This window comes from Pieris napi, chromosome 9, assembly GCF_905475465.1.
Source record: "Pieris napi chromosome 9, ilPieNapi1.2, whole genome shotgun sequence".
Classification (NCBI taxonomy): domain Eukaryota; kingdom Metazoa; phylum Arthropoda; class Insecta; order Lepidoptera; family Pieridae; genus Pieris; species Pieris napi.
In genome coordinates, this window is record NC_062242.1 from 759,332 (window position 1) to 784,825 (window position 25,494).

A 25,494-nucleotide genomic window follows, 5' to 3' on the forward strand; every position below is an offset into this window, starting at 1 on the left:
AAAAATAACATGTTACTAAGAATTATTTATTTTTGGATTTAAAAAGACATATTTTAATTAGTACTTTTATAGTAAAGAAAGTTAGTGCCTTCCGTATCACCTCGACGTCCGTCGTTCCATAACTTAGCGTTTCTTAAGGCAGTTTTTGCCACTGAAGTATATCCGAACCAATTCGACTTAGGGTCTTTCAAGAAAAGATCGTACCAATTCTTAAAAGGCCAGCACCTCACTTGCATGCCTTCTGGCAATGTAAGTGTCCATGGGCGGCGGTATCACTTAACATCAGGTGAGCATCCTGCCCATTCGCCTCCTATTATTAAAAAATAGTATTATTAAATGAACTATATGATATTACTATATTATAAAGTTCTGCGATAATTTATATCTTATTCATATCTTATACATAGAAATGTGTTGTGTGTTTCCCTAATCATTTGTCCGACGTCATCATGGTTCCTGTAACATTGAGGGCAAACCAGTATTAAATTTACATGAGTCAAGATACGTCATAATCTTGCTCCTGGAACCCAAACCTGTGTCTGGTGTTCATTGTGAGTCACACGGTCATATGTCCATTTATGGCTATGGTGATTTTTTCGAATCATGTCATGTCTGAAAAGTTTTATAATTATAAAGTCAAGAAAAGAAGCTGTAGACAAAACATGCAAAGAAAATAATAATGGCGCTACACTTTTGGACTCAATATTTTATCTTTTTCGTAATAATTTTCTTATAACCATGTATCAGCCAACAATGATTGACGACTCATTGGTCTAGTGGTTAGTACCTACCCCTGACTGCGAATCCATGGGTCCCGGGTTCGATCCCCGGCTGAGACGAACATCGATGTGATGAGCATTTGGTGTTGTGCTTAGGTCTTGGGTGTTTAAATATGTATTTATATGTCTATCTATCTATGATATGTATGTATATCCGTTACCTAGTACCCATAACACAAGCTTCACCAGCTTAGCATGGGACTAGGTCAATTGGTGTGAATTGTCTTTAAAAAAATAAAATAAATGGTGATCAGGCTGAAATTTCCTCCACTGTTCCAGCGAGAGTTATTTGCGACGAAGAAAGTATGCGCTGCCCAGTCTGCTCACTGCTCAAACACTGCTCTAACAATCCATAATGTGTGTTTATACGTCTCACTTTGTCACGGTACAACTGTTCTTACCTCTTATTCGTGTTTTCTTCTCCTGAAATATTTTTTTGTATAATGGTTTTTTAATTAAATTAAATTTGGAATTGTATTAAGTATCATAATAATTTAAAAATATAGTAAATCGATATGAATATGTTTCTTAGCCACACATGACACATTCATTCATATGTGACTAAATATTCATTGTGTTTCTTTGAAATTTTGGAGATGGTCATAGTGGAGTTTCCAAATTGCAGACGTAATGTCGTATTACGGAACTAATCTTAACTATTTATTTACGATTTCCTTGTTTAAAAAATAGAACTCATGTTATATGATTTAAATCATTTTATTAATTATGTTTTAAGGTTTTCTAAAATTATATCTTAATATATATAAATTACGCGTCACGTTGTTTGTCCGCCATGGACTCCTAAACTACTTAACGTATTTCAAACAAACTTGCACAACGTGTGCTTTGATCTAACTTAAAAGATAGGATAGCTTACATCTTAATTGATACCCGCAATATTATTTCATTGTAAATTATTGTAACTAATATGTAAAATATTAACAAAAAATAACCTTTCTATAATTTTATTTTTTAGATAGAGCATTAAATAAAGCATTAACATAATTGTCAAATTTTAAAATTGTCATAAGAATCCATTAAACGCTTAAATCTAATTGATTGATTCTCTAAACCGTATCAAATCTTAACAAACTAATACTAAATGTTTACTCAAAAGCCGCGCGCCGCCCGGGGGCGTATTGTTGACGTGCAATTTATCACACAAACGACCATGATAGATCTATTGGTACAAGAAAAAAACGAATTTCACGGTCCAGACTTGTTAAAAACTCAATTGTGCTCACGAAAGGACAATATTGTGTCCGACCGGTAACCAACAATACGACAGTGAAAACGATCCGTTCAGTCGCACGCTAGTTTTTGTATCGATTTTTATAGACCTCCTCAAAGCGGTGCACTACCGTTAGTGAGACAATGGGGCAGAATTGAGTTTTGAAATAAGACAATATGGACAAAAGATATATCAATTTATTACGTCATATATAATGTAGTGAAAGTTGTTCAATTGTTTTAGTTTTGTTTACGGTAAACAAAACAAGGCGCTGACAAAGGTGCCGCTCTCGTACAGAAGTCGGGGTTTTACAATCGCCAATAAACAGTTTGCGAAACTTAAATGGGATTTTTATGGATTTTTAAATTTATATGTCAAGCGAAATTGCTGCGACGTATTCTAGAATTGGAACTGTTTACCGATGAACAGGCCTTTTGTGACGAGAATAAAGCCAAAAATGTGTGCTTAGCTATGAATCATACGTTTTCGTTTAATTGCTTTAACTGACACTGACCGTTTGAATATTTATATAAATATACTAGCCGTTTCGCGCCCGCTTTGCTGGACGAATTAAAATAAATTTTATGTTTGATTATTTTATTTTTTTTCATATTTTTATTATTCTTCTTTTTAACTTCCCGCTAAGAAAATTGAAATATTTCGAAAATCGAGTTTTTAACAGATGTTGACGTTTAGAGGTTCTAGGAAGCCTCCCCGAATGTTTCCGCGGTGAAGTCCGTATGGATAAATTTTCATAAAAGTAAAACAGCAATAAAAAAAATGAAGGAACGTTGGAATTTAATAAATAAATAGCCATAAACCATCTAGGAAAAATTAAATAGTAAATATAATATAGTTTCATGTCGATACGATCAGTGGTTTAGGCGTGATTGAGCCTCAAACGAAGACCATTTTCATTATATATATATAGATTATTACACATTATAATAAATATACACCGTATTGTCGCAGGAATTGTGGCTGTTAATATTAAACACACTTAGATTTTCCAACATTTTTGAATGAGTTGTGGTTCGTGGTCGTGGTCATAGGTTCGATCCCCGGCCGCGCACCAATGGACTTTCTGTGTATGTGTGCAATTAAAATTCACTCGAACGGTGAAAGAAAACATCGTGAGGGTCTTGCCTTAGAACCAAAAAGTTGACGGCGTGTGTCAGGCACAGGAGGCTGATCACCTACTTGCCTATTAGATTTTCAAATTTTAATGAAACAGATACAGAAATCTGAGGCCCAGACCTAAAAAGGTTTTAGCGCCACTGATTGTTTTTGAATTTATAAAAAAAATCATAACTTATTGTTGCAATTTAATTTAATAATACATACTGAGTGGGTTAATATATCGTTGAGATCATCAACAATTAATATGCAAATGTTATTTAAATTATAATTAATTATTTAATGCAACGCTTTCATAATTACTTATGCAAATACTTAATGAAGATACATTATTTGATGGTTTTGAAAATTGTAAAATTACAATACTAAAACTTTTTACTTTACCTACTTACTTTTTATAAATGAATTTAATGAATTCATTTAATTTTATCAACAGCTTATGATAAAAATAAGTAGACAATATTTCTCTCAGTAAAGATTTTATAGAATTATCTATAAATAATCTAATTATGTCTACAAAATGTGCTGGAATAACAAATAAACGATTGGCTACCTCCCTAACATCTTTTAAAACTCTTCAGCATAAACATTTCTTAACCATATCCTATCCTGCTCAATCTTTTTAATTTTTGTAATTCTTGTATTTCTTATTCTTTTGTTTTGCATCGCAATTCATGAATCCGTGAGATTAGCTTTTTAGTTTTTTGTTTGTTTTATAATTTTTTCTTGGATTAATTTAGATTAAGGCTCTATCATTTTTTTTATAAGATTTGGTCTTCACTTCTTGCACTTTACCCATCACATTTTTTTTTAATTTTTTCCCCTTACTAGGGTTGCCTGGAAGAGACCGCTTGTTAGCGATAACGCCGCCCGTTGCATCTCTTATAATTTTTATATATAATGTTATTTGTTTTTGTATAAATGTAACGAAGTATGAATAAATAAATAAATATCAGATTAGAACCTAAATTATATATTTAAGAGTTTTTGCAAATATGTGAAGTTTCTAAAACAGTTTAAACGATATTGCTTTAAGTTAAAGTATAAAAAGGTATACTTTGAACTTAAATCCGGCCAGTTTTTATCAATAGCTGAACGAATTATTTTAATTACATTCACTACTTTGATCCGGGTAAAAACCCAATTGTTTACAAAAAATAATTACCTATGCATATCTAACGATACCTATCTCGTTAACAATTTATTTCTTGTGACAAATCTTGGAGTTAAAAAAAGATTTATGATCTATATTGTTTTAAATTAGTCTAAGACATTCAATAGGTAAGGTTTACATTATAAGGGTTTATAGTATAATAATTTAATTTAACCGCCTAGATTTGTTGTTTGAACTTCCTATCAGCTGTTTCTCTGTGTCAAAACACACGTCGATTTCTGGTTCACGCTGACGAGTAGTCAGTAGGTACTCTAGATATTTTCCATTACTATACCGAGACTAACAAAAAGGTCTCATGGAAAAATCCAGTGGGGCTTTGACGAACATTCAATTCAAAAACACAACCTCGGGTTTGCCACAAGGCTCAAACTGCGTAAACTGTTTATCGTCATGATAAATATGATATAGGTACGTTTAGTCTTTGTTTTTTGTAAAATTTATCGACTGTAAAATATTTTAAAACCACAATAGTGAGTCATCTTAAGATAATAGCAGTATTAGTGGGACAGCGATGTAATAAGAGGATTATATCGGCAAAATGTAATTAAGTGATTCTCGCCTTTGTTTTCCCACGGGACTCCTTTTGGACATGTTTTGTACTTGAAAGTATTATTTAAGTATGATTTAGCGGTTTTTAATCTTAGGAAAACACACGATTTCAAATGGAAGCGGTCTCACCATTTCGATCCTTAATATAAAACCTGTATTTATTATTTTTTTTAAAGCTTTATTAATCCATACAACAATTGGTCCTTAATATTAGTATTAGTTGTGTTAGTTTAAGATTTAAATTTTTTAAGTTAGTTTTCTTTTATCTTTTTAGTGGTCTAGTTCTTGTATTGCCCTTTTTAGGGTAAAAGCCTCCTCCATATTTTTCTATTTCTCTTTGTCTTGAGCAACATTAATCCAGTTTTTCCCCGCTAGTTCTATAATGTATATAGAAAACCTGTATTTAAGATACCTAGATCAAATAAAAAAAATATGTCTGTTAAGTACACATTTTTTATACTACGCGTATACTACTTTCTACACGTTAATAATAAGGACGATGTGTTAGTACTTACCTTTTTTCCCTATGGTTGCAAGATGTTTCGAATATAAGGAAAATTTTCTGTTGTTTTCCATATATGTTCCTAAGTTTATTGTCATCCCATAAAGGGAATCACTACATAGTTGCATTATCACCGTTACAATTAGAAAATTAGCATTCCAAAAGCATCTTTAAATGTTTTCCTTCTATTACGCATTTTACGTTATACGCATTTTACGATGATAAAAGCAGCTATTGTTAAAACGCCCTAAATATCATTTTTTATTACAAATTATGATATACTTAGTTCGTTAAGAAACGAGAAGTCTCTTCTCATAGTCTTACCTACACTTAGGATCTTTAAAGAAGAAAGTCAGACATCCATCAAGAACTATTACTATTAAATTATACATATGTAGCAATAAATATTTATTTCTAGCGCTGGTTAGACTTCATAAAATGTATCTTATTTTGGCAATATAATGCGCAGAGGCGATGAGAACTTGGAGACACTGATCGAAGTTCGTAACACAGAAGGCAAAAGTTCACGTGGCCGTTCACCACCCAGATGGACCATTCGAAGGAAAGACTCATCGTCCTGAACTGTACACTGTCATAACAGAGGTGCTGAAACCGATGAAAACAGATACATGTTTCGTTGCTGACCAGTGGCGTTCAGACATGAGGTGCCGATTACAAAAAGAGATAATTACGTAAATATAAGAAGTAACACGAGCATATTGATTGAACTGTTCACGTTATTCATAATTTGGTACCTATCGTAGTGTACTATATAAAACTCATATCGTTAACGAATGACAAATTCACAATTTTACGTTCTGGTCACGATGATACCGCAATTACTTAACAATCAAATAAATGATTCTAAGACATGAATAATCATCATTAAAACATTGTATGACTCGTGTCGTACGAAATGGTTAATTAATAACAGTCATGAACTGTCTGTACAGTGTCAATCTGACGAACTCCTGTCGTATGACTTTTTTGGGAAACAGCTATTATAAAGCCGCGCACGAGCACCGTTTTGTGATTTTTTTTTGTAACGGGGGGCAAAAGGGCAGAAGGCTCGCCTGATGTTAAGTGATATGCCGTCATTGAACACTTACATTGCCAGAAGGCTCGCAAGTGCGAAGAATTGGTAGGCTCTTTCTTGAAGGACTCCGAGTCAAATTGGCTCGGAAATACTTCAGTGGGCAGCTGGCTGTTTTATTTTTACTGATGGGAAAGTTTTATAAATTTTTGCAATGCAAATTCTTATTAAAACGATATTCAATAATAATAATAAATAAAGCATTGTGTTTCTATTTGTGCTAGTAACAATATTGTCTTATTTTATTCAGTGAGATTAGGTTAACTAAAGAAATTCCGTTAAAGTTTATTTATAAATAAAAATTAAATGTATTGCACCCACCTTCTTTGACGTCACATTAAACATCCTTTAATGGAAACGTTTCTATAAATAGAGCCTTCTAAGGAAAAGCCTTAAGGCTACGTCACACATTACAGTTTACTTCTAAGAGTTTGCATTGACCATTACGTCAATTCATTCATTCTTAGTAACAAAATGTTTTTATGTGTATTTTTATCGTCGCGAACTATTTGACTTAGTCTGCCTCGTAAGATAAACAAATATTTGGGCCTATACAGGAAACTACTATGACGTCTTGGGTAACATATAATAAATTTTCGCAAAATGTTAATTTCATCATGGCGTCGATGTAAACGGAGTGTTAATAGGATTTAAATTAGTTAAATATTTATGTAGATTTATAGGTTTTTTATTCTTATTTGGTCATAAAATTATTATCACCTTTTTAGCGTAGGAGAGTATTTAGACAACAACAGAAGTGTTACAACAATTATAAATGACTTAACTTATGACATTCTGTCAATGTTTTTACTATATGATATTATGAAAATTAATACGACATTTCCAAGGCTATTTTTATATGGCTAATTGTGCGGATTTTTATAATTAATCGATCTAAAAGAACCTACATTTATTTGAAAATAAACGATATATTTCTTTATATTGTATTTCTGACTGGCAACAAAACAAAACGAAGATGTAATAAATATTTTTTATCTATGGTATGTATCATAAATTGATTGAAAAAAATACGCGTCAAATTGGTTTTGCAGCGATCATGTCGATGATGTTGCTATCACTTGACATATTTCACAACGACAAATATTACAAATTTCATAGACCTAAGCATTTTATAGTTTCTACATTAGCTAGACAGCGTGTCGACGGAAATGCGATATCGTTATCAATTTAGGTTTAACTTCTAAGTAGCCACAAATTTTGCTGATAATGCAAAGTCTGTGGCACCGATAGTTTAGGTATTGTTTTAATTTAATTATGTTGATAACACTGGGATTATATACGAAAGTTAAGTTTACTACAAATATTTGAAATAATTTATATTTAATAATAGAAATGTATGTATATATATAGAAATATGTTTTTTTATAGACAAGGCAAACAGCTCATCTGATGTTAAGTGATACCGCCCCCCATAGACACTCTCAATGCCAGAGGACTTGCGAGTGTGTTGCCGGCCTTTTAAGAATTTGTACGCTCTTTTCTTGAAGGAATTGGTTGTTTGTTGTTATTATTATATAACTGTGTATTCCACATTTCCCTTAACCTAGGGAAACTCAATCACTACTATATGGGATTCCTATCACCGTAATTCTCAGTAACCTGATAAGAATATAGTAATTCATCCTTCTGGATAATATTAGTAAGCTACTTATAATTGTGAATGAAGAATTATCGACAGGAAACTCCATGCTGATATAGACACAGGTGTAATGGCGTGACGGGTTCATGGAACTGAAAAGTGACGTAAGCATCCGGGGTCCTAAGATTTTTAAAGGTTATATTAGGAACTAGCTAAACTAAACTTGTTTAATGCAATTTAATAATAGGGTTTACACAAAATTGAGGTTGTGTTGGTCTGAATCACGGCTGTTCAAACCAATAATTATTTTGAGTTTTTTTTAAATATTTGCACCCATTTGACTAAGTACCATTAATATCAATGAAATTAACAAAACAAGTGTCTAGTGTCAAGTGTAATCTTATCTTAATTAGCAAATGGCGTAGCTACCTGTAGTAATTTCAATAGACCCTTTGTTGAACGGCAATTTAGTAATGAACACAGATTTTGCCTATTATCTTATCTCTACGTTAAGTAATGAGTTATTTGATTTATTAAATTTTTTAATTTATACAAATTTTTTACTATAACAATTTCAGTTTTTGATTTTTCACACAGTTTTTATATGAGTTCTATTCGAACGATCCAAGATTCTTATACGCTTTCTAAGTTTTTTATAGAAATTCTATTTATACTTTTTCCCGACAACTTTTTGATTTTGATAACAAGAGTAGTGTTGGCCTAGTGGCTTCAGCGTGCGACTCTCATCCCTGAGGTCGTAGGTTCGACCCTGGCTGTGCACTAATGGACTTTCTTCTATGTGCGCTTTTAACATTCTCTCGAACGGTGAAGGAAAACAACAACCGGCTTGCCTAAAAAGTCAACGGTAGACCTAAAAAGTCGACGGTGTGTGCCAGGCACAGTTGGCTGATCACCTACTTACCTATTAGATTGACAAATGATCAGGAAACAGATATAGAAATCTGAGGCCCAGACCTAAAAAGGTTAAAGCGCCACTGATTTTTTAATTAAATTTTAATACTATGGTATCTCTTAATTCTTATCCCTAAACAATTTGCGTTGTTTATACTAGAACAAATATAAACCATCACAAACAGTACATACAAATAATCTACACAATCAAGCACCATATATAGACATCTTACAACTGTGTACATATAGAAAATCTAGGTACAAGTCTAGACTCCGTGCATAAAATGACTTAATTACATTAACAATTATGTTTTTTTTATAACTATGAGTCAAGTTCATTGATTTGGTTAATTTTTATAAAGGAAATGACCGGTCGGGGGAAAAATAAAGCCGGATAGACGCACGGAAAATTAAACGAATCATTGTAAATGATTAAAGATGGAAATTTATTTGTTATATTTATCTACGTATTTGTAATTTTATGCAGAAACGTGATACAGTTTGTATCGCGTCTTAGATGACGATGTATATTAATGTTTAATGAAGTGTTTATAGGCGTTGCGGTTTTTTTATTAACCCGGTAGTATTTTTCTATAAATGAAAGGAAATTTTCGCGACTTTTTCGCGGCTTTTAAGGGTTTAGGTTTAGCTTTAGTGTTAAATACGCAATTTATAGTATTCTTAACATCAATTTTTAATTTGTAATTATATTATTACACTTATAAAGTAACAATCTGTATCTAGTATATTTTCGGTTAAAAAATATACTTGTGTAACCTATAGTAAATATAGTTGCGATTGGAAAAATATGTTTTATCAAAATATTACGCGGGAAATTCTCGGGCACAAGTGAACATAGAAAGACTTTTATTTAACAAAACTTAAATTAAATAGAAAAAAACTACTGGATAAATGTAATTTTTAGATTTTGAATTATAGTTTTGTAAAATAAGTATTTAACAATCTAAAAATAATGTTTTATTGTTGTTGTATTTTTCTTGAATTTTGTTTTACAAATGTTGTCAGAGAAAGTATTATAGAGATGTATTATGAAATCCGTGGGATTCTGACTCAACTGAAAAATTTGAATGAGTAATTCAAAAGGAATATGACTCAAACTGAAGTGAAATAACTGAAGTTTTAACAGATGCCATTAAATTATTGAGATTCATAATTGGCAGTGAATCAATTCGGAAGTTCGGTCATCTTAGATTTAATAAATAAACTAAATAAACTGAAAAAATATTTTACGTATGATTAGTTTCGGATATTTTATAGAAATAATTTACCTACATAATATTTTTTTTATTTTAATTTTTGGAGCAAAATGGAGGAGGTCAATAGCCGTAGAGGGGTCCATAATTTATAAAAAATAATTTTGATTTTGATCCTTTTTAGTTTTGATTATTTTTAATTTATTCATCATTTAAAATTTATATACATTGACATTATTCATTATGATTGGAATTTACATTTAAAGATTATTAATAGAAATATTTTATTTTTTAATGCATACACATATTATGTAATAATTAATCATATATATACCTACTTGTTTAATATATTATTAATTATGGAAATAAAGAGGCTATAATAATAATATAATTTTTATTTAATATTACACCACTAGACTTAAGATGAATCATGTTAAAAAGCGACCAAGGCCTCTACTTTCGCGGCTAAAACGATTACGTGCGTAGGTTTGTTCAACGGAAATATAATGTAGCGCGAAAATTTTCAACCCTCACAGTTCCCGGACCCTAAACTACATACAGGTAATCGACTGGGTGGGATCGAGACCCGCCTTAACCACCATTGGTCGTCGCGGGCCTACTCGAGTATCCCTTGCCGCCATTCGCTCACCCGCACGCGCGCCCCACTGCTAAAGGCACGTGTTCAGCTCTCAGCTAGGCTTTATCATTCGCGCCATCAGAACATTTCATTTAGTCGCTCACCTGACACGACGCGTGCGACATCAATTTTGGGGATGTCAAAGGCGATCAATTGTTATGGATTACATTAGTATCCCGCACTTCGCGACATTTAGACAAGCCGGCACTGTGATAATTAGATTAAAGATGGATGTGTCTGACAGCTGTTGTGGCAGCCCTAAGCGGCTCCCTGCGTACCTGGGCCCTGTACATAGGCCCTCAAGTTGTGAACGATGTTCTAGGACCAGATCTTATAACCAATATAGTGACTGTGATAGTGAATTAGTGGACAGATGTCGAACCTACAGACCGCGCGTTGCCAAAAGCAGTAAGCCCTCTTTTCTTTCTATATATATTTGGAAATTGATTTCGCAAATTTTTTGAATTTCTGGAACATTCTCATTTCTAGTTAAACGTTGATATAGCAACGCAATGTTAGTAGGATTTTTTATTATGGTCAAGATTGAACTACTTAGGAAAGACATAAAATTTTTAAAAAATGATAGTTTTTTTCACATATGTTGTAAATTCGTAAATATGAATAAAGTATTATTTAATAATAACAGTTAAAAGCTTAACAGTTAAAGCAGTTAAGCTTTTTAGGAATTTAAATTTAACTTAAATAAAATTGGATTTTTAATAAAATATTAACTAAACCAAAGCTTAGTAATTGTCATTAAGTATATATAAAATGCTTGCACGTTTGACGTGAGGATATTTAATCCAATAATGTAAACAATATGGGGACATCCCACGGAAGCAATCCTTATCTCAGCAATTATACATTGTATTAGATATCATTGCTACATTTATGACATAAATATCCGGCTAACAGGTGTTTGGGCGTACAAATCTCGCTCTACAATGTTAATTGAAATAGACTTACACTAATTAAATGGACTGTTACCGGAATAACATTTCTGTCTAAATGTTTCAATCCTTTAACAGTCGTACAGTTATGTGAGCACTCAGGGGCTGTTTCGTAATTAGTACTCACTGCAGTCCACGACTCTATATAGGGCCAAGAAATGATAAAGTGTCATGCTATAAAATGCGTAATTTGCACAAGCATATTTGACGAACCGATTTTGAAACTTAGACATCTTTTAAATTCAGAATGTTAAAAATGTTGCATTCAACTCATTCAATATTTAAATTATTTTTAAATTTGCATTGCTAGGGTAGAGCTTTATATAGGGTAGAATTATTTTGAAATTACCTTTAATTTGTTTTAGTTCAATTAAACAGTTAATTTAAATCATACCGATATTAGCTACTGACTATTGGAATTATATATCATTAAAGAAAAACAATACAATTAATTAACAAAATGGTTTCATCGATTTGACAATAATACCACTCATTAACAATAGGTAGCTATATTACATTATCTTAGATCCGCTTTTAATTTTATTATTTGGGTCACATCCGCGTTCCCGATATTCAAAATATTACTTATTTCATCTTATTTTGTTATATAATTATATATAATTAGTATAAATTTTCCCGGAAGTTGTAGTATTTTTGCGATTTCTGTGACTAGGCACAAAAAACCCAAGAGGTCCGTAAGAAACATGTTAAGGTACTTCACCTAAGCTTTTGTCGTTAACATTTTAATCAATTAAAACAGATTCTTTCGTATAAATATGTATATAACATAAGATATTATTATTATTATTGTACCATTTCACAATTTTTGTATAAACGCGTAACGTGCTAATCATTGTACAGTATGCTGGCTCCCATACCGATAATTTAGAAGAAGAAATTACGGAAATTATTATAATATAACACAATATACAGGGAAAATTTACTGAGCGATTATTAACCTTTTTAAAAGTCAATACAGCGGCTAAAACCGTTAATTTACCTTTTATCGTATTAAAAAAATTGGTTTAGTTAGATATTTCTATAAATCTCACCAAGTTAATCTATATAATTAAAGGTATGTAGCCACAAGATGGATGTTTTAAAACGTAACAATGCGGTGATAAAAAGAAAAATCTCTGTAAAGACAGGAAAAAGTCCATGTTTATAGTTTAATGGCGGCCCGCTCAATTTCATGAACTATGTCCAACTCGTTATAGCTGCAATCCTTTTCGTCATTAACAACATTTTCAAACTAAACCCTCTTCATTTACCCGCACAATTAGAGACAGTTATTCCAGGGAGCTGGAATCATCACGATTATAATTGCCCGTCACACATACCTACACCACTTGGAGACATAGATACAAGAGACTATTACGCTTTCTTTCATGGGAAACTAGTGTTGTACTATGCTATTAAGCTCTGGTACAACGTTTAATTTGTTTGGGTATTTAAGTCTTTTTTTGTTAGTGGGATCTCGCTGTTAGCGTGAAGGACATGCACAGCCCGAACAGTTTTGGCCTGATAAAGAAAGCATTTCAGTCATCGTTGCCAATGTCATATAGCCTTTGTATAATATAGGATTTTATTTGAAACATAGTATATCTACCTTATGGTTTCGGTTACGGTACTTATGTATCGGTTGGTACTAATAGCTTAAGTCCTTTATTCATTGTTTTGTGTAGCTTTGTTCTTTTTGCAAAATAAATACAATAAGATAGTTGTAATATCTGAATGATTTATGGGTAATACAATGAAGTTTTGCGGTGTATATTTATACCGTTTTATGACCTTTTTTTGTTTTGGTTTTCTGGGTTTGACAAAATATAATATAATATTTTAGTTTACATAAATCAAACAGAATTATAATTGAATTTTACTTCATATATGTCGCCGATTTTCGTTCGGTTAATTGTGAATACCGTAAGATAAGTTATCGCGCCACGCGCTACTCGCGATAATTCGTCTTATTATGCGCAGTCAAATTTTACGACCACTTCGGTTGTTAAGCATTTCGAACAAAATGAAGTATTCGTTCTCAATTTAAAACACCCAATTTAATGTTAATTTAATGATTTTCTTTGTTCAACAAACGTGTCTATTAATAGCCCGGATATAATAATTGTATTCGATCCCAATCGGAGAACTAATGAGTCGTTTGGCATAGACTGTCGCATTTATCTCCTCTTTATTTACATAATCACTCGCAGGCGCCTACCGCGAAGCCCCGCCAAACGGAATAGCGCGTACTTTTCTCAGTTTTGGAGTCGAAATTCTAGTTAGCAGAGCGCGATTTCTTTTTAAAAAGGTTAACAAGGTGCTCTCGTTTGGGTCCTTTTTCTTGCCGCACAGCCTCCTTTTGTGTACGAGCGAGCTGTTAAAAAATAAACGAATTCTTTGTTTCTCGGGTAGTCGAGCCGACCTCCGACGCGGTCCCTACTTTTTTATGCCCCCTTATAACCTGTGTATTACCTACGTGTAGGTATCCACGGTTTATGGTCGGTCAGATCTTCAATGGGCTAAGGAATTCGATCGAGTCTCCTCATGATCCATTTATATTTTTTAACATAGTAATTACTGATCCTTTAAATGAGATACTTTTGGAATCTTGTAATTTGGTCTTGAAAATTTTTGATGTTTTGACGCGAAAAAATTGCATCGACGGAAAGACGCATACTAAAGATGTTTGCATTTAGATTGGGATTATTAAAAAGAGATTAGATGTGAATTATTTTAACATTTTGTTGATTGAAGGCTTGAAAAATTATATGATGTTACGATCGGCGGCTCTACATCTTTTTACGAGCTGACCTGTTAGTTTTTTTGGTTGAACTTTTGTCGGTGAGCTGCGGTTGCTTGCTTTTGACCGGCGCACTAATAAAATGTTATGATCGTGTGTTTAACGCGTGTTGTGTGTCGGACCTTCCTTTTGACATGATCATTATTGCCCGGCTCCACCTTTGCGGTCGTCTTTTGTACCAGCCTTGTTATTGCATCAATTAAGTAGTATAGTCTACAACTAAATCGCATCTAACTAGTTAGCGCTCTCACAGCCTTATTTACGCCATCATTAAAAAAGTGAAATGAAATGGAATATATCGCGATTTCCTTTCATCCCAAGGGGCGTGTGATAATCGAGTTCCGTTCAGAGTTTAGTTAAATAATAAGCGGCGGAGCTTATAACTATAATTTTCTTTTATTTGGCCGCCGCTTGAGCCGCAGGCTAAGCAACAAAATCGCCACAGAACTCGCTAACGAGAGGTAAAAATAAAAAGTCTCACAATTTTACACGATCGGCAATTCGTTGTCCATTTTAGGTGGAGTTTGTATGTAAAATAATGAGCAGTGTTGGCCTAGTGGCTTCAGCGTGCGACTCTCATCCCTCAGGTCATAGGTTCGATCCCCGGCTGTGCACCAATGGACTTTTTTCTATGTGCACATTTAACATTCGCTCGAACGGTGAAGGAAAACATCGTGAGAATACCGACATGTCTTAGACCCAAAAAGTCGACGGCGTGTATCAGGCACTGAAGGCTACTTGCCTACTTGCCTATTAGATTACCAATCATGAAACAGATACAGAAATCTGAGGCCTAGGCCTAATAATAAATCAGATGTATTTTTAACATCTGACTGTTAAATATCTAAACATTGTAGCCTCAATGAAATGGCGTAAAATCCTATAATGTTAGTCACTATAGTAGACATAACACATGTGATTCACTCACTGAGTCAAAACAGTAAGAGTAAATAAGAGGCCATCAGTGAGTAACGCCGAAACGGACGATTATGATCTAGTTAATTGTATTTTGCGATAATTTATTCCCCATGAAGGTTAATTATATTGTTTCATATGTGTTTGTTGTGTTATTATTTTGAAAAAAAGTTCCGTAAATATATCCACAGCACCGTTAAATTTGCCGCATTAATGATTCACGCAAGTTCACCGGACAATTAGCAAAGGCTGTCCACCTCTGGGCCGCGATGTATTTATTCATCGGATGTTCAACGATTACCATAATCGATACAATAGTGTGCGCCGCATACGCAACAAGCTTTTTAATTTCATTGACAAGATGCAACTGAATTTCGGGTAATCAAATAATGTCAACGGGCGGTCACGTGACAGCACCACGGTGTAGGATAGGATTAATATGACTTTACATGTAGACGGTTCAGAGGAGTTGTTTGGATTGATACCTGGAGCCGATTTTCATCAGCGGACGTCGAGGCTGAATATGAAATTCCACACGTATCACCTCAAGGTCCGTCGTTCCACATGAGCGTTTTTCAATGCAATTTTTAACCAGCTGCCTACCGAAGTATTTCCGAACCAATTGGACATAGGGTCCTTAAAAGATCGCACCAACTCTTAACAGGTTGGCAATGCACTCGCGAACCACTGGCATTGAGAGTGTCCATGCGGGGCGGTATCACTTAACATCAGATGATGCCTTCTGCCTGTTTGCTTCTTATTCTATAAAAAGAAAGATTTCTATATTTCAAAAACGCACTGAATTATTTGTTTTTCTTGCTTGGCGCGCTCAGTCTCAATCACTCTTAGATGACTAAATACCATTAATTTCAATTATATGCAAAATAATGGAAGCTCTTTCGGTACAGTATATAAATAATGTATGAATGTACTTGATATGTAGAAGTATATCTAATTGTTATCAAGTTGATGTTGATAGATATTGGCAGTATCCACTTGACTGACTTCTTATGGCTGCTGAAAAGCAGAAACATGAGCTTTGTGTGTCTATATCTGTAGTAAATTTTTATTTATATTAACGTGTCATTAATTTTCAGGATACGTCAACGTCTGCGCAGCAGTTTGCCTTGTTCTTCTGGTGGGAGGGCTCTCACCGCAGTCGACAGCGGCACCCCATAATCGAAGTATGGACAGACAACGTAGGTCATCCTCCCAGGAGAATCACATTTGGGGAAACCCTTGTGATTATGGCTCTGATGTAAGTACCCATGAACGCGGGCTATATTAAATTTTCGTTAGTAAGTTTGACTAATAAATTTTATAATAAAAGTACCAAACATATTTAAATTTAATTTTGTTTTTGAGTTTTCATTTGTAAATATACTGTGTTTAATTTATTTGAATATCTTTTTGAAATAAAATGAAATAACAATAAACGTTTTAATTTTCAGAGCAAATCGTTAAAATACTCAGCAAAACTAGCTAAAGAAGTAGAGATTCAAGCGAGGAACGCCCTCAATGCGGCATCGGAGTATAAAGATAAATTTGTAAGTACTTGATTAATATATATAAAATTACCTAGCTTCGCCCGCGTTGTTATTATGTATTTTACTTATTAAGAAAGAATAACATACTACACATACTACATACACACATTATTAGTGAAAACTGTATACGTACATAAATCTGCCAGGTAGTCTTTGAGTTTATCGCGTTCATACACACAAGTGTAGGTATACGTGATATTTTCGGATACATATCAGAAACAATTATTAACAAAATTTGGCACGAATTAAAGATAGATAATATTTGTGGATAGACATCGACGAGGTTCTAAGCAGAATATTTGAAATATTTGCTTTCATTGACGGTGTTGGACGAGTAACGAGACAATTGCAGCGTAGTAATCGCATCGATATTCCCGCCGCGTAGCGCTAAATGAACGGACGCAGCCTGCGACCGGCCAATACCTATAAAACCGAACTAAGGACATCGCATGTACCTTTAGGGCTCAATAATTATTCATTTATTTGTGAATGCTGCGTACAATGCAAGTTCGATAACATAATTTAGTGGGTGTTAGGTGAAATCTCATACTAAGAGTGATCGCAAAATTTCAGTCATTAGCAATTCTTTGCGTGCACCTTTTTAGCGCCATTTTCTCACCGCGTCGGATGGCGTGGAAGAGATTGCATCAGCGCGGGCGCCGCCGGTTTCGCCTCTGTACGTCCGCTGTCGCTTCCTCCCTTTTAATTATAATTTTGTACTGCGTTTATTTTACGCCAAATCACCACATCGGCAGACCTCAATTTTGAACGCGTTTTAAACCCCCCAATTACGTTAACACCCAAAAAATTACATATTACATTCACGCTCGGAACCGATGCCGATCGAATTTGCATTCAGGAATTTTTACGACCGTACGTTGAGTAATAAGAATCCCAATGGGACAATTCAATCATTATAATCCCGAGAATATTATATTTCCGAATCGGAAGTAAGGTGGCCCGAGCAATGAGCAGTAATGTGATGTCGTCGCGCCACGAATCATTTATGGATGACCTTCTACCACGACGGCACGCGTGACATTCGTTGTCACAACGATCGGAGTACATTTCGATAACAATTGGTATTAACTGAGAATGATCGAGTGTTGGACGGTTAATGGAAAGGGAACAATGAATGAATATCCATTCGTGTAGGCCAGCTGTGTTGAGTGACGTTCGCGTATGAGGTATGGTAGCATTTGTAATAGGCTCGCCGGTCGTAACGACGGCGACGTCCTGTCCGCTCACTGCTGCCTCTCCATCGTAAAATGACATTATCAACGCACAGTAGCCGGAACGAACTACAGGACGATGCGCATACGCACCGAATACTGATTGCGCATTAGTATTGCACGACACACCTGCCCGACGATTTTTTTCTGTCTCTCCCCATAATGTCGGTCATTCGTTAGTAATGTATCATTTATTGGTATCGACACTTCACTATAGTTTTAGTAATGCTAGTCGCAAGGACGTTAGTATGTAGTATTTTGACATTATTAGGTTCTTATTTTGCAGCTAAAGGTGCTTTAAGTAACTTAGGTTAATAATGCCAATTTTGAAGAAATTGTAAGCATATTGTAAATAATAACGGTATAGAAAAAAATACCGTGTGATACAAAACACAATATCCAAATTACTCGAGTTATCTGTCGTCAGCTCATTCCTTATAAATAACTGGCCGTGCTTTACCGAGAACGCAATAACAAATTCAACGAACCCTACCGGTACTGTGTGACTCCGCACTGGCCACCGTGTGAATGTGCCACAGCATTCGTGTTTTTAGACTACGCCGGTGTCAAATTATCGCATCATATTTTGACGGTTGAATTGCTCAGATATTCATCAAGATAGCCGAAACCTTTGCTTTAAAAATGTAATATGAAAAATGATCGAGGCGAGACTGTGCCGCGTTCATTTACGCTTATCGACTCCGTTACGTTTCTTGATACATAAACATTGAATTATACATGACATTACATACAATATGTACATACTTAGTGCGATAGCGTTGTTCACACAGGCGACAGGCTGTCTGCGGCGTTGGAGACGTGTGCGGACGAGTGTAAGCGATGTAGTGCGCTTGTGTGGGTGCTTGTTTGTTTGATAAGCTTCCGATGTTTCGAGCTAGCTATCCGGATGCTAAGTCGTCAAATTTCTTAGATCCCACCCACGGGACCTGTGATTGCATTATTGCATGCAGGTGCCTCCTTGTCTCTGAGTATTCAATGATATTTACTTTTGAATCAAAATAACAAATTTTATTGAGGACTTTAAAATTTAAATTTCGAACATTACTTTTATTAACGATACACAAATATCAATAATTTGACCAATGATTTAGTGTCTTAAAAATCAAATTACATACATATATGTATATATAAAATTTTTCAATAAAAATATTCCATTATACACATACAATAGGTATATAACAATTGTCCAAGGCTTTAATATCTACCGGACGAACACCTGCGTCTAAACTTAGTGCTCAAGTATATAATTGTCAACACGACACATTCCTCTCATCATAATTACTTGAAATTTAATTTTAAATTATACAGAACATGCCAATTAACTGAACAATTTTTTTTAAATATTTGGCTATTCACAATAATGTCTACTTGTGTTGTAATTAAAATTCTCTTTCAAAACAAGCAATATAGATAAAATCTTTCACAATAATAATTTTGGTAACGATTTGTATGCGCTTAATCAGCGTTATTGTAATGCAATATTTTACCGTAATCGCCAAATATTGTAAGGGACACTTATTTAAAATAAATGTTGCATCTGCTTCCAATGTTGGCGAAAATTGTACTCTAATGTATGGATATATGGTTTATATTTGATAAACAGTTGTTAGTCACGTATATTGGGATCGTAGTGTCAAATTTTAATGTTGAAACGGTTTTATTACGTGACATGTCGGCGGTAGTGGACAGACCTCCTGTTTCGATCTCATCTTTCACACGACCTTGGCTGACCCATGATAATACTTATCAAAATATTTTGTTCAAAATTTTCCTTATATGCTACTGAATTTACGATTGAGTCAAAACAAGTTTCTTTTTGAGATTTGAGAGAGACAGAAAACTAGTAAAATGAATTATATTAGATTAAAGGATAAATAATTGACTTACGTGAGCGGTCGAAATATCCGAAAGTACTAAGAACCAGGACAATTTGTGGCCCTTATATACTGGAGGAAATTGCTTATCGTTCCTTCAATCTTCTTTTCCATTGAAGTCAATCAACGCGTACGAACTGGTCTCTATTTTTGTCATTCAAAGAACCATGCTGATTCACAAGGCTACCATACTTTATGTCTTATTTTGGACACTCTTTTCTGAACACATTCCTGACTATTTTAAGATCATAAAGTATGGACACACTACTTTCACTTTATAGAGCTACTGAAGAAGTGAAATATGTGGTTTTTAGAGTAGTAGCGGTTATACGCTTGCTTAAAACGTAATATCATTTACAAGGAAGATTGTGGACACTATAAACGAATAATGATTCCACGTAGAGCAATTTCTGTAGTTAATCTATCTGTGGGCGGAGCATAATATTTAAGTATTAAGAACGCTGGAGTTCACGAAACATTAATTATTATTCTTAATATTATATATTTATTGTTCTAGGTCAAGCTTCATAGTTTCTCAACATATGAAGATTTACTCAGCACCTGGAGTGGAACCGATTGGCTCAAGGGCTACAGCTGGTTAAATCAAGAAGTTAAAGACGGTCTGCCGCACGGAAATCTTCGTTACACCGGTGTCACTGATGAATACCTGGACAATTTAATGGTATGTTTTTGTCATCAATAGGTCTATTGAATCCATGATCTAAACTAACGCTTTTAAAAAAATTTAAGTTATAAAGTATCAAGCAATTCAGATAATGACCGGTGGTTACTTAACAAATACGATTTGATTGTTTTATAAACGAAAGGCGGCGAATTCGCTGATGCCAAAAACGTGCATCCGTATGTGTTTTTCAATCGATTTCAAAGAACCGGCATCGTCGGTGGCACTTATTGTTGTCAGCCGACTATAGTTTACGTGAGAACACAATGGTTTCGCAATGTGGATGGTTCGACAATCTTCGAAATTGGATTGATAAAGGTTTTGAAACCGCGGAGGGAATTGAGCGCAATTTGATTGGCGCGATTTCATATAGCATTTTCATAATGATTAATTCTTGACGTTTTTAACATTATATTTTTTCTTACAGAATAATATTGACAGTCATCTGCCGTCAATGTACAGGGGTTTGAAGATGGTAGTCGCTGGACTGTATCTTGTAAGCACTGAAGGCTTGAATGATGACATCAGGTCTGATGCTGAACTCAAACAGAACATCACGAAGACCATGCACAATGCTCGGGCTGTTCTATGCTTATTTAGTGTAAGTATCAGAATTTGTGGAATTCTAGAATATTATATTATCATAACAGTATAAAATATAATATGCCGATCACGTATATGACATGTTTTCATATTTACGCTGAAAAATTATGAAGAATTGATCAAAATAAGTTCAACGGGCGTAGATTTTACTACCTAAGTTGCGTCTTTATATCTAAAGTTATAGGTATTATTATCGCGTACATTACTTTATTAACGAATTTTCTCTCATTGTTTCAGGATGTATTGAGATCTCGTAGCCTTGAAGTAGCTCCACTCCTAGACTCGGAACTTCCCGACTTCAAGAACGATAAGGTTCTCTACGCATTTCTAGTATACAGGGACACACTTAACTACTTAGACTACCTTTCTGATGTCTTCAAGAAGATGTATGTTGTAGACTCACAGAAGACTGATTGATGATTTACAATAGAACGGAATTAGTTACACGATACAACTGTATTTCGATGGTGATAAGTGTTATGACGTATGTAAAGAAGTACTTAGTATGTGTGTAACTTGTTCACGTCTGACCCATTTTTGTATTATACTCGGGCTGTCTACTTAACCGATGGTGCTTTTAAATGTAGTTAACAATTTTAGCCGAGAATCTCGCACCATCAATAGTAGTGAATTATTTTGCCATTATATTGCCATTTCGGTCCAGAGCGAAACAGTTCCTGTATGTAAATAGTTGTTTAAATTATTTATTAAGGAGGCAGCTTAATTCTAAATTTTCCGCTAGTCAAGGTTATTTATTTCGTACAATTCATAGTTTCAATTTAGAAATTTGTAGTATAAGTGACTCTCATTCCACCAAACTTGCGTGCTAGTAAATTATTATTTGATTGTTTCATCTGAGTGTTTTGATATGAATGTTATCGAGGGAAAGATTGAAGCAGAAATAATTTGATTTGTACATTTTATTCTAGTTTCCTTTTAGTTTTACTCGAATTCTTTGTTAACTATTTATATCGCTGTTACAAAACTATGACTAGCTTTAATGAAGCAGCTAATTATATTGTAAAATATAGAGCCAGTGTATTTATGACTTAATCATTATTTGTATAGTTCAAATAGTATTTATGACTGCGCAAACGGCTATGTTTGTGATATTAAATTATTACAATTATTATTTATTTTTATTTGACCCTAAAAACCTAACAAAACACATGTTTTATTAGGAATCCAAAACCTATATTGAACTATATTTAATACCAAAGACATATAAAAAAACAGATAAGAGTATTTTTAATGAAATATTATTTTTATTAACACAAAATCTTTGCTATAAATCATTAGACATTTATTCAAGTAGTAACTATAAACAAGCAAAAACAAACTACAAAGCCAGTGAAAATCCGTCTTTGTCAAAAATTAACCAACGCTTTTCACATTTTCTCCCAATCTGCATTACATTTAAATATCTTAAAACTATTTCCTTCCAATAGGGTGTTCCTATGAGCCTGTCATTTCTTTACACAAGACATTCACACGCCAATGAATATTTACGTTCCTGTGTCCCTCTGAACGAACGAACAAAAATAAAAAGCCAAGAAATGTCGTTCATTCATAATTATCGTTCGTACGTGACCATAAAGCTTACCATACACAAATCACCCAGAAATAAGGAAAAATCGTAAAGATTTTTAAAAGAACTTACGATAAAAAATTAAAAAACCTTTGTGTTAATTTTGCTTATTTTATTAATAATTTTACTGTTTACAAGCAAAAATAAATCTTTTACGCTATGATTATATACCTAAACCTCTCCAAGAATTATGTTTTTACATGAAATTATTTTATGTTTTATTCACTTGATGTTATGTTGCCTAGTCTCTTTTAACTAAATATCAAATTTTTATTATAATATATATACATAGTTAAATTATTTATATATATACAAATATGTAAAAAGCCATTTAGAAATGTACTCCAAACACATAGTATACTTGTACAATTAATTAGTGCAAACTGGGCTCATCATGAAAGGCAACTGTATTGTTGAATGTACTGTGTGTACCCATTTTACCCGCTCAAGTATCCAACCTTATTCATAATAGATTCTGTGGGCTACTGGTAGTTACATGGAAAGGGAAACAATCCGGCAGTACTCCGGCCTCAGGGTGCCTGATGGTTACGTTAGGAAGCGACGTCGACTCGCCGTTACTATTCGTACTCTCAGCGAAAACTAACCTCTCGAAACAACACACGTGACACAATCCATGTAAATAATGGACAGCATAGATTAACAGACATTTTTAAATTGTCCGTAGAGTGAAGTGACAAAAGGTATGCTCCATGTCAGTTTCTATACTGTAAGAAATATTCTTTTTGTAAATACTTTCTCTTACTGTTTAAAGTTGTGTTGATTTTTGTTTGCCGTATATCTGATCCGTAATGGTAGCTTATTGTGTTTTAAAATAAAATAAAAAACTGCGTATACATTTTTCATGTATGATTGCCTTAATGATCAAAAGAGGCCGAGTATTTATTTAATAAGTTAGTAGTAGCAGGTTGTCGCCGGGAGTTCGAGGGGTGCAAAGTTTGGTTTGTAAATTAGATCACACGATAAAAATACCATTTTGGATGACCTCCTTGGTGTACAAAAAATATAGTTTTACCACCCATATATTCGAATTTTAAATTATATATCCTAGCATCTTGCATTAGCATTAGTTTACCTATCGATATAGGCTGTAGCCCTAAAAACACACTATAAATCCCGGCCTTGTAAAGCAAATCAAAATTTATTTATCAATATTTAAAGGAAATTAAAGTTTGAAAATAAGGGCGTAGAGCGAAAACAAACTACCAAGAAACACTCCGCCATATTTAATCTAACTCCTGAATTATGTACCATGTACCACTTACTAATTGTTGTTTAGTTACAACACAGGAACTCCCTGTGTGAGGACTAGCGATATTTGAATTTTGTCACGTCCCATTTGTCATTATTAAAGTTATCATTAATAATATAAAATTATTTCGCACTATAAAATTTTATATTTTATTAATTCAATATCTAAATTCGGCTGTAAGTACTTGTTACGAGTCTTTTAATTTGCTAATTAATTAGTTATGATTTGCCGCTACTCAATTCAACGACAGTTTTAGATAAATAAACATTGTAATGGATAATTATTTATTATTTTATTTTTAATATCAGAATTGTAGTTGTTACAAAGAGGATATTACGCCTACACAAATCTATTCCAAGGCGAGTATGAACGAAAACAAATGGAATTGTGTATTTTTCCTTCCGGTACCCGGGAACTAATAATGAACATAGTTATATTTGACGTATGTAGGAGAGAAGTAATAGCACAAGTGTTACTATAGCGGATTTCGATTGATTGTCAATGGGCCGTGTTTGTGATTGGGCTGTTGATTCTATGCTGTTAACTAATTACAATCATATAATACGATAGAATAGTTAGTAGTAAAAACAAATGACTGAACTTAAAATTAACACGGCCTTTAAAAAAAAATGAATTTCGAATTGCGCGCCAATCCATGGATAATTAAATCAGTAAATAAGATTAGTTTGTATATATCACTTTTGGCCAAAGAGCAGTTGGACCCTGCGTGAGGTCGTGAGGTCGTAGGTTCGATCCCCAGCTGTGCACCGATGGACTCTTTTTCTATGTGCGCATTTAAAATTCGCTCGAACGGTGAAGGAAACATCGTGAGGATACCGGCTTAAACCCAAAAAGCCGACGGCGTGTCTCAATCACAGGAGGCTGATCACCTACTTGCCTGTTAGATTGACAAATGATCATGAAACAGTTTCAGAAATCTGAGGCCCAGCCCTAAGCTTTTATAAATGACTTTAGTGAGCATGAAATATAATCACTTCCTACATCTGAACTTTTATATAACGTTTTCCTCTCAAGACGCGAAGCAGGCAACCGTTAGTAAATCATAAAAACAAATACTTTTGTCTGTCTAAGAAATCTTTATGCCCATCATCTCTCTTTAACTAATTTACGAGCAACCCCTAAAGCCTTAAAGCGCTTAAAATATTTTCACATTCGTTTAATGA

At 33.8% G+C, this 25,494-nt stretch overlaps 1 protein-coding gene across 3 annotated transcripts in view; it reads left to right on the forward strand.

Moving 5' to 3' along the window:
* The window catches only part of LOC125052670, a 48,923-nt gene extending 26,342 nt beyond the window's left edge, over positions 1–22,581 (forward strand). For 2 of the 3 annotated variants that reach the window (XM_047653641.1, XM_047653640.1), the window contains 5 exons: positions 16,591–16,751; positions 16,945–17,040; positions 20,685–20,849; positions 21,277–21,450; positions 21,690–22,581. In XM_047653641.1, the coding sequence (XP_047509597.1) occupies positions 16,680–16,751; positions 16,945–17,040; positions 20,685–20,849; positions 21,277–21,450; positions 21,690–21,869 (687 nt within the window). In that variant the 5' untranslated portion in view covers positions 16,591–16,679 and the 3' untranslated portion in view covers positions 21,870–22,581. Of the gene's footprint in view, positions 1–10,916; positions 11,237–16,590; positions 16,752–16,944; positions 17,041–20,684; positions 20,850–21,276; positions 21,451–21,689 lie in introns of those variants that run through there. The other variant, XM_047653639.1, reaches the window with a different exon arrangement.
* The last annotated feature ends 2,913 nt before the right edge of the window (positions 22,582–25,494 follow it).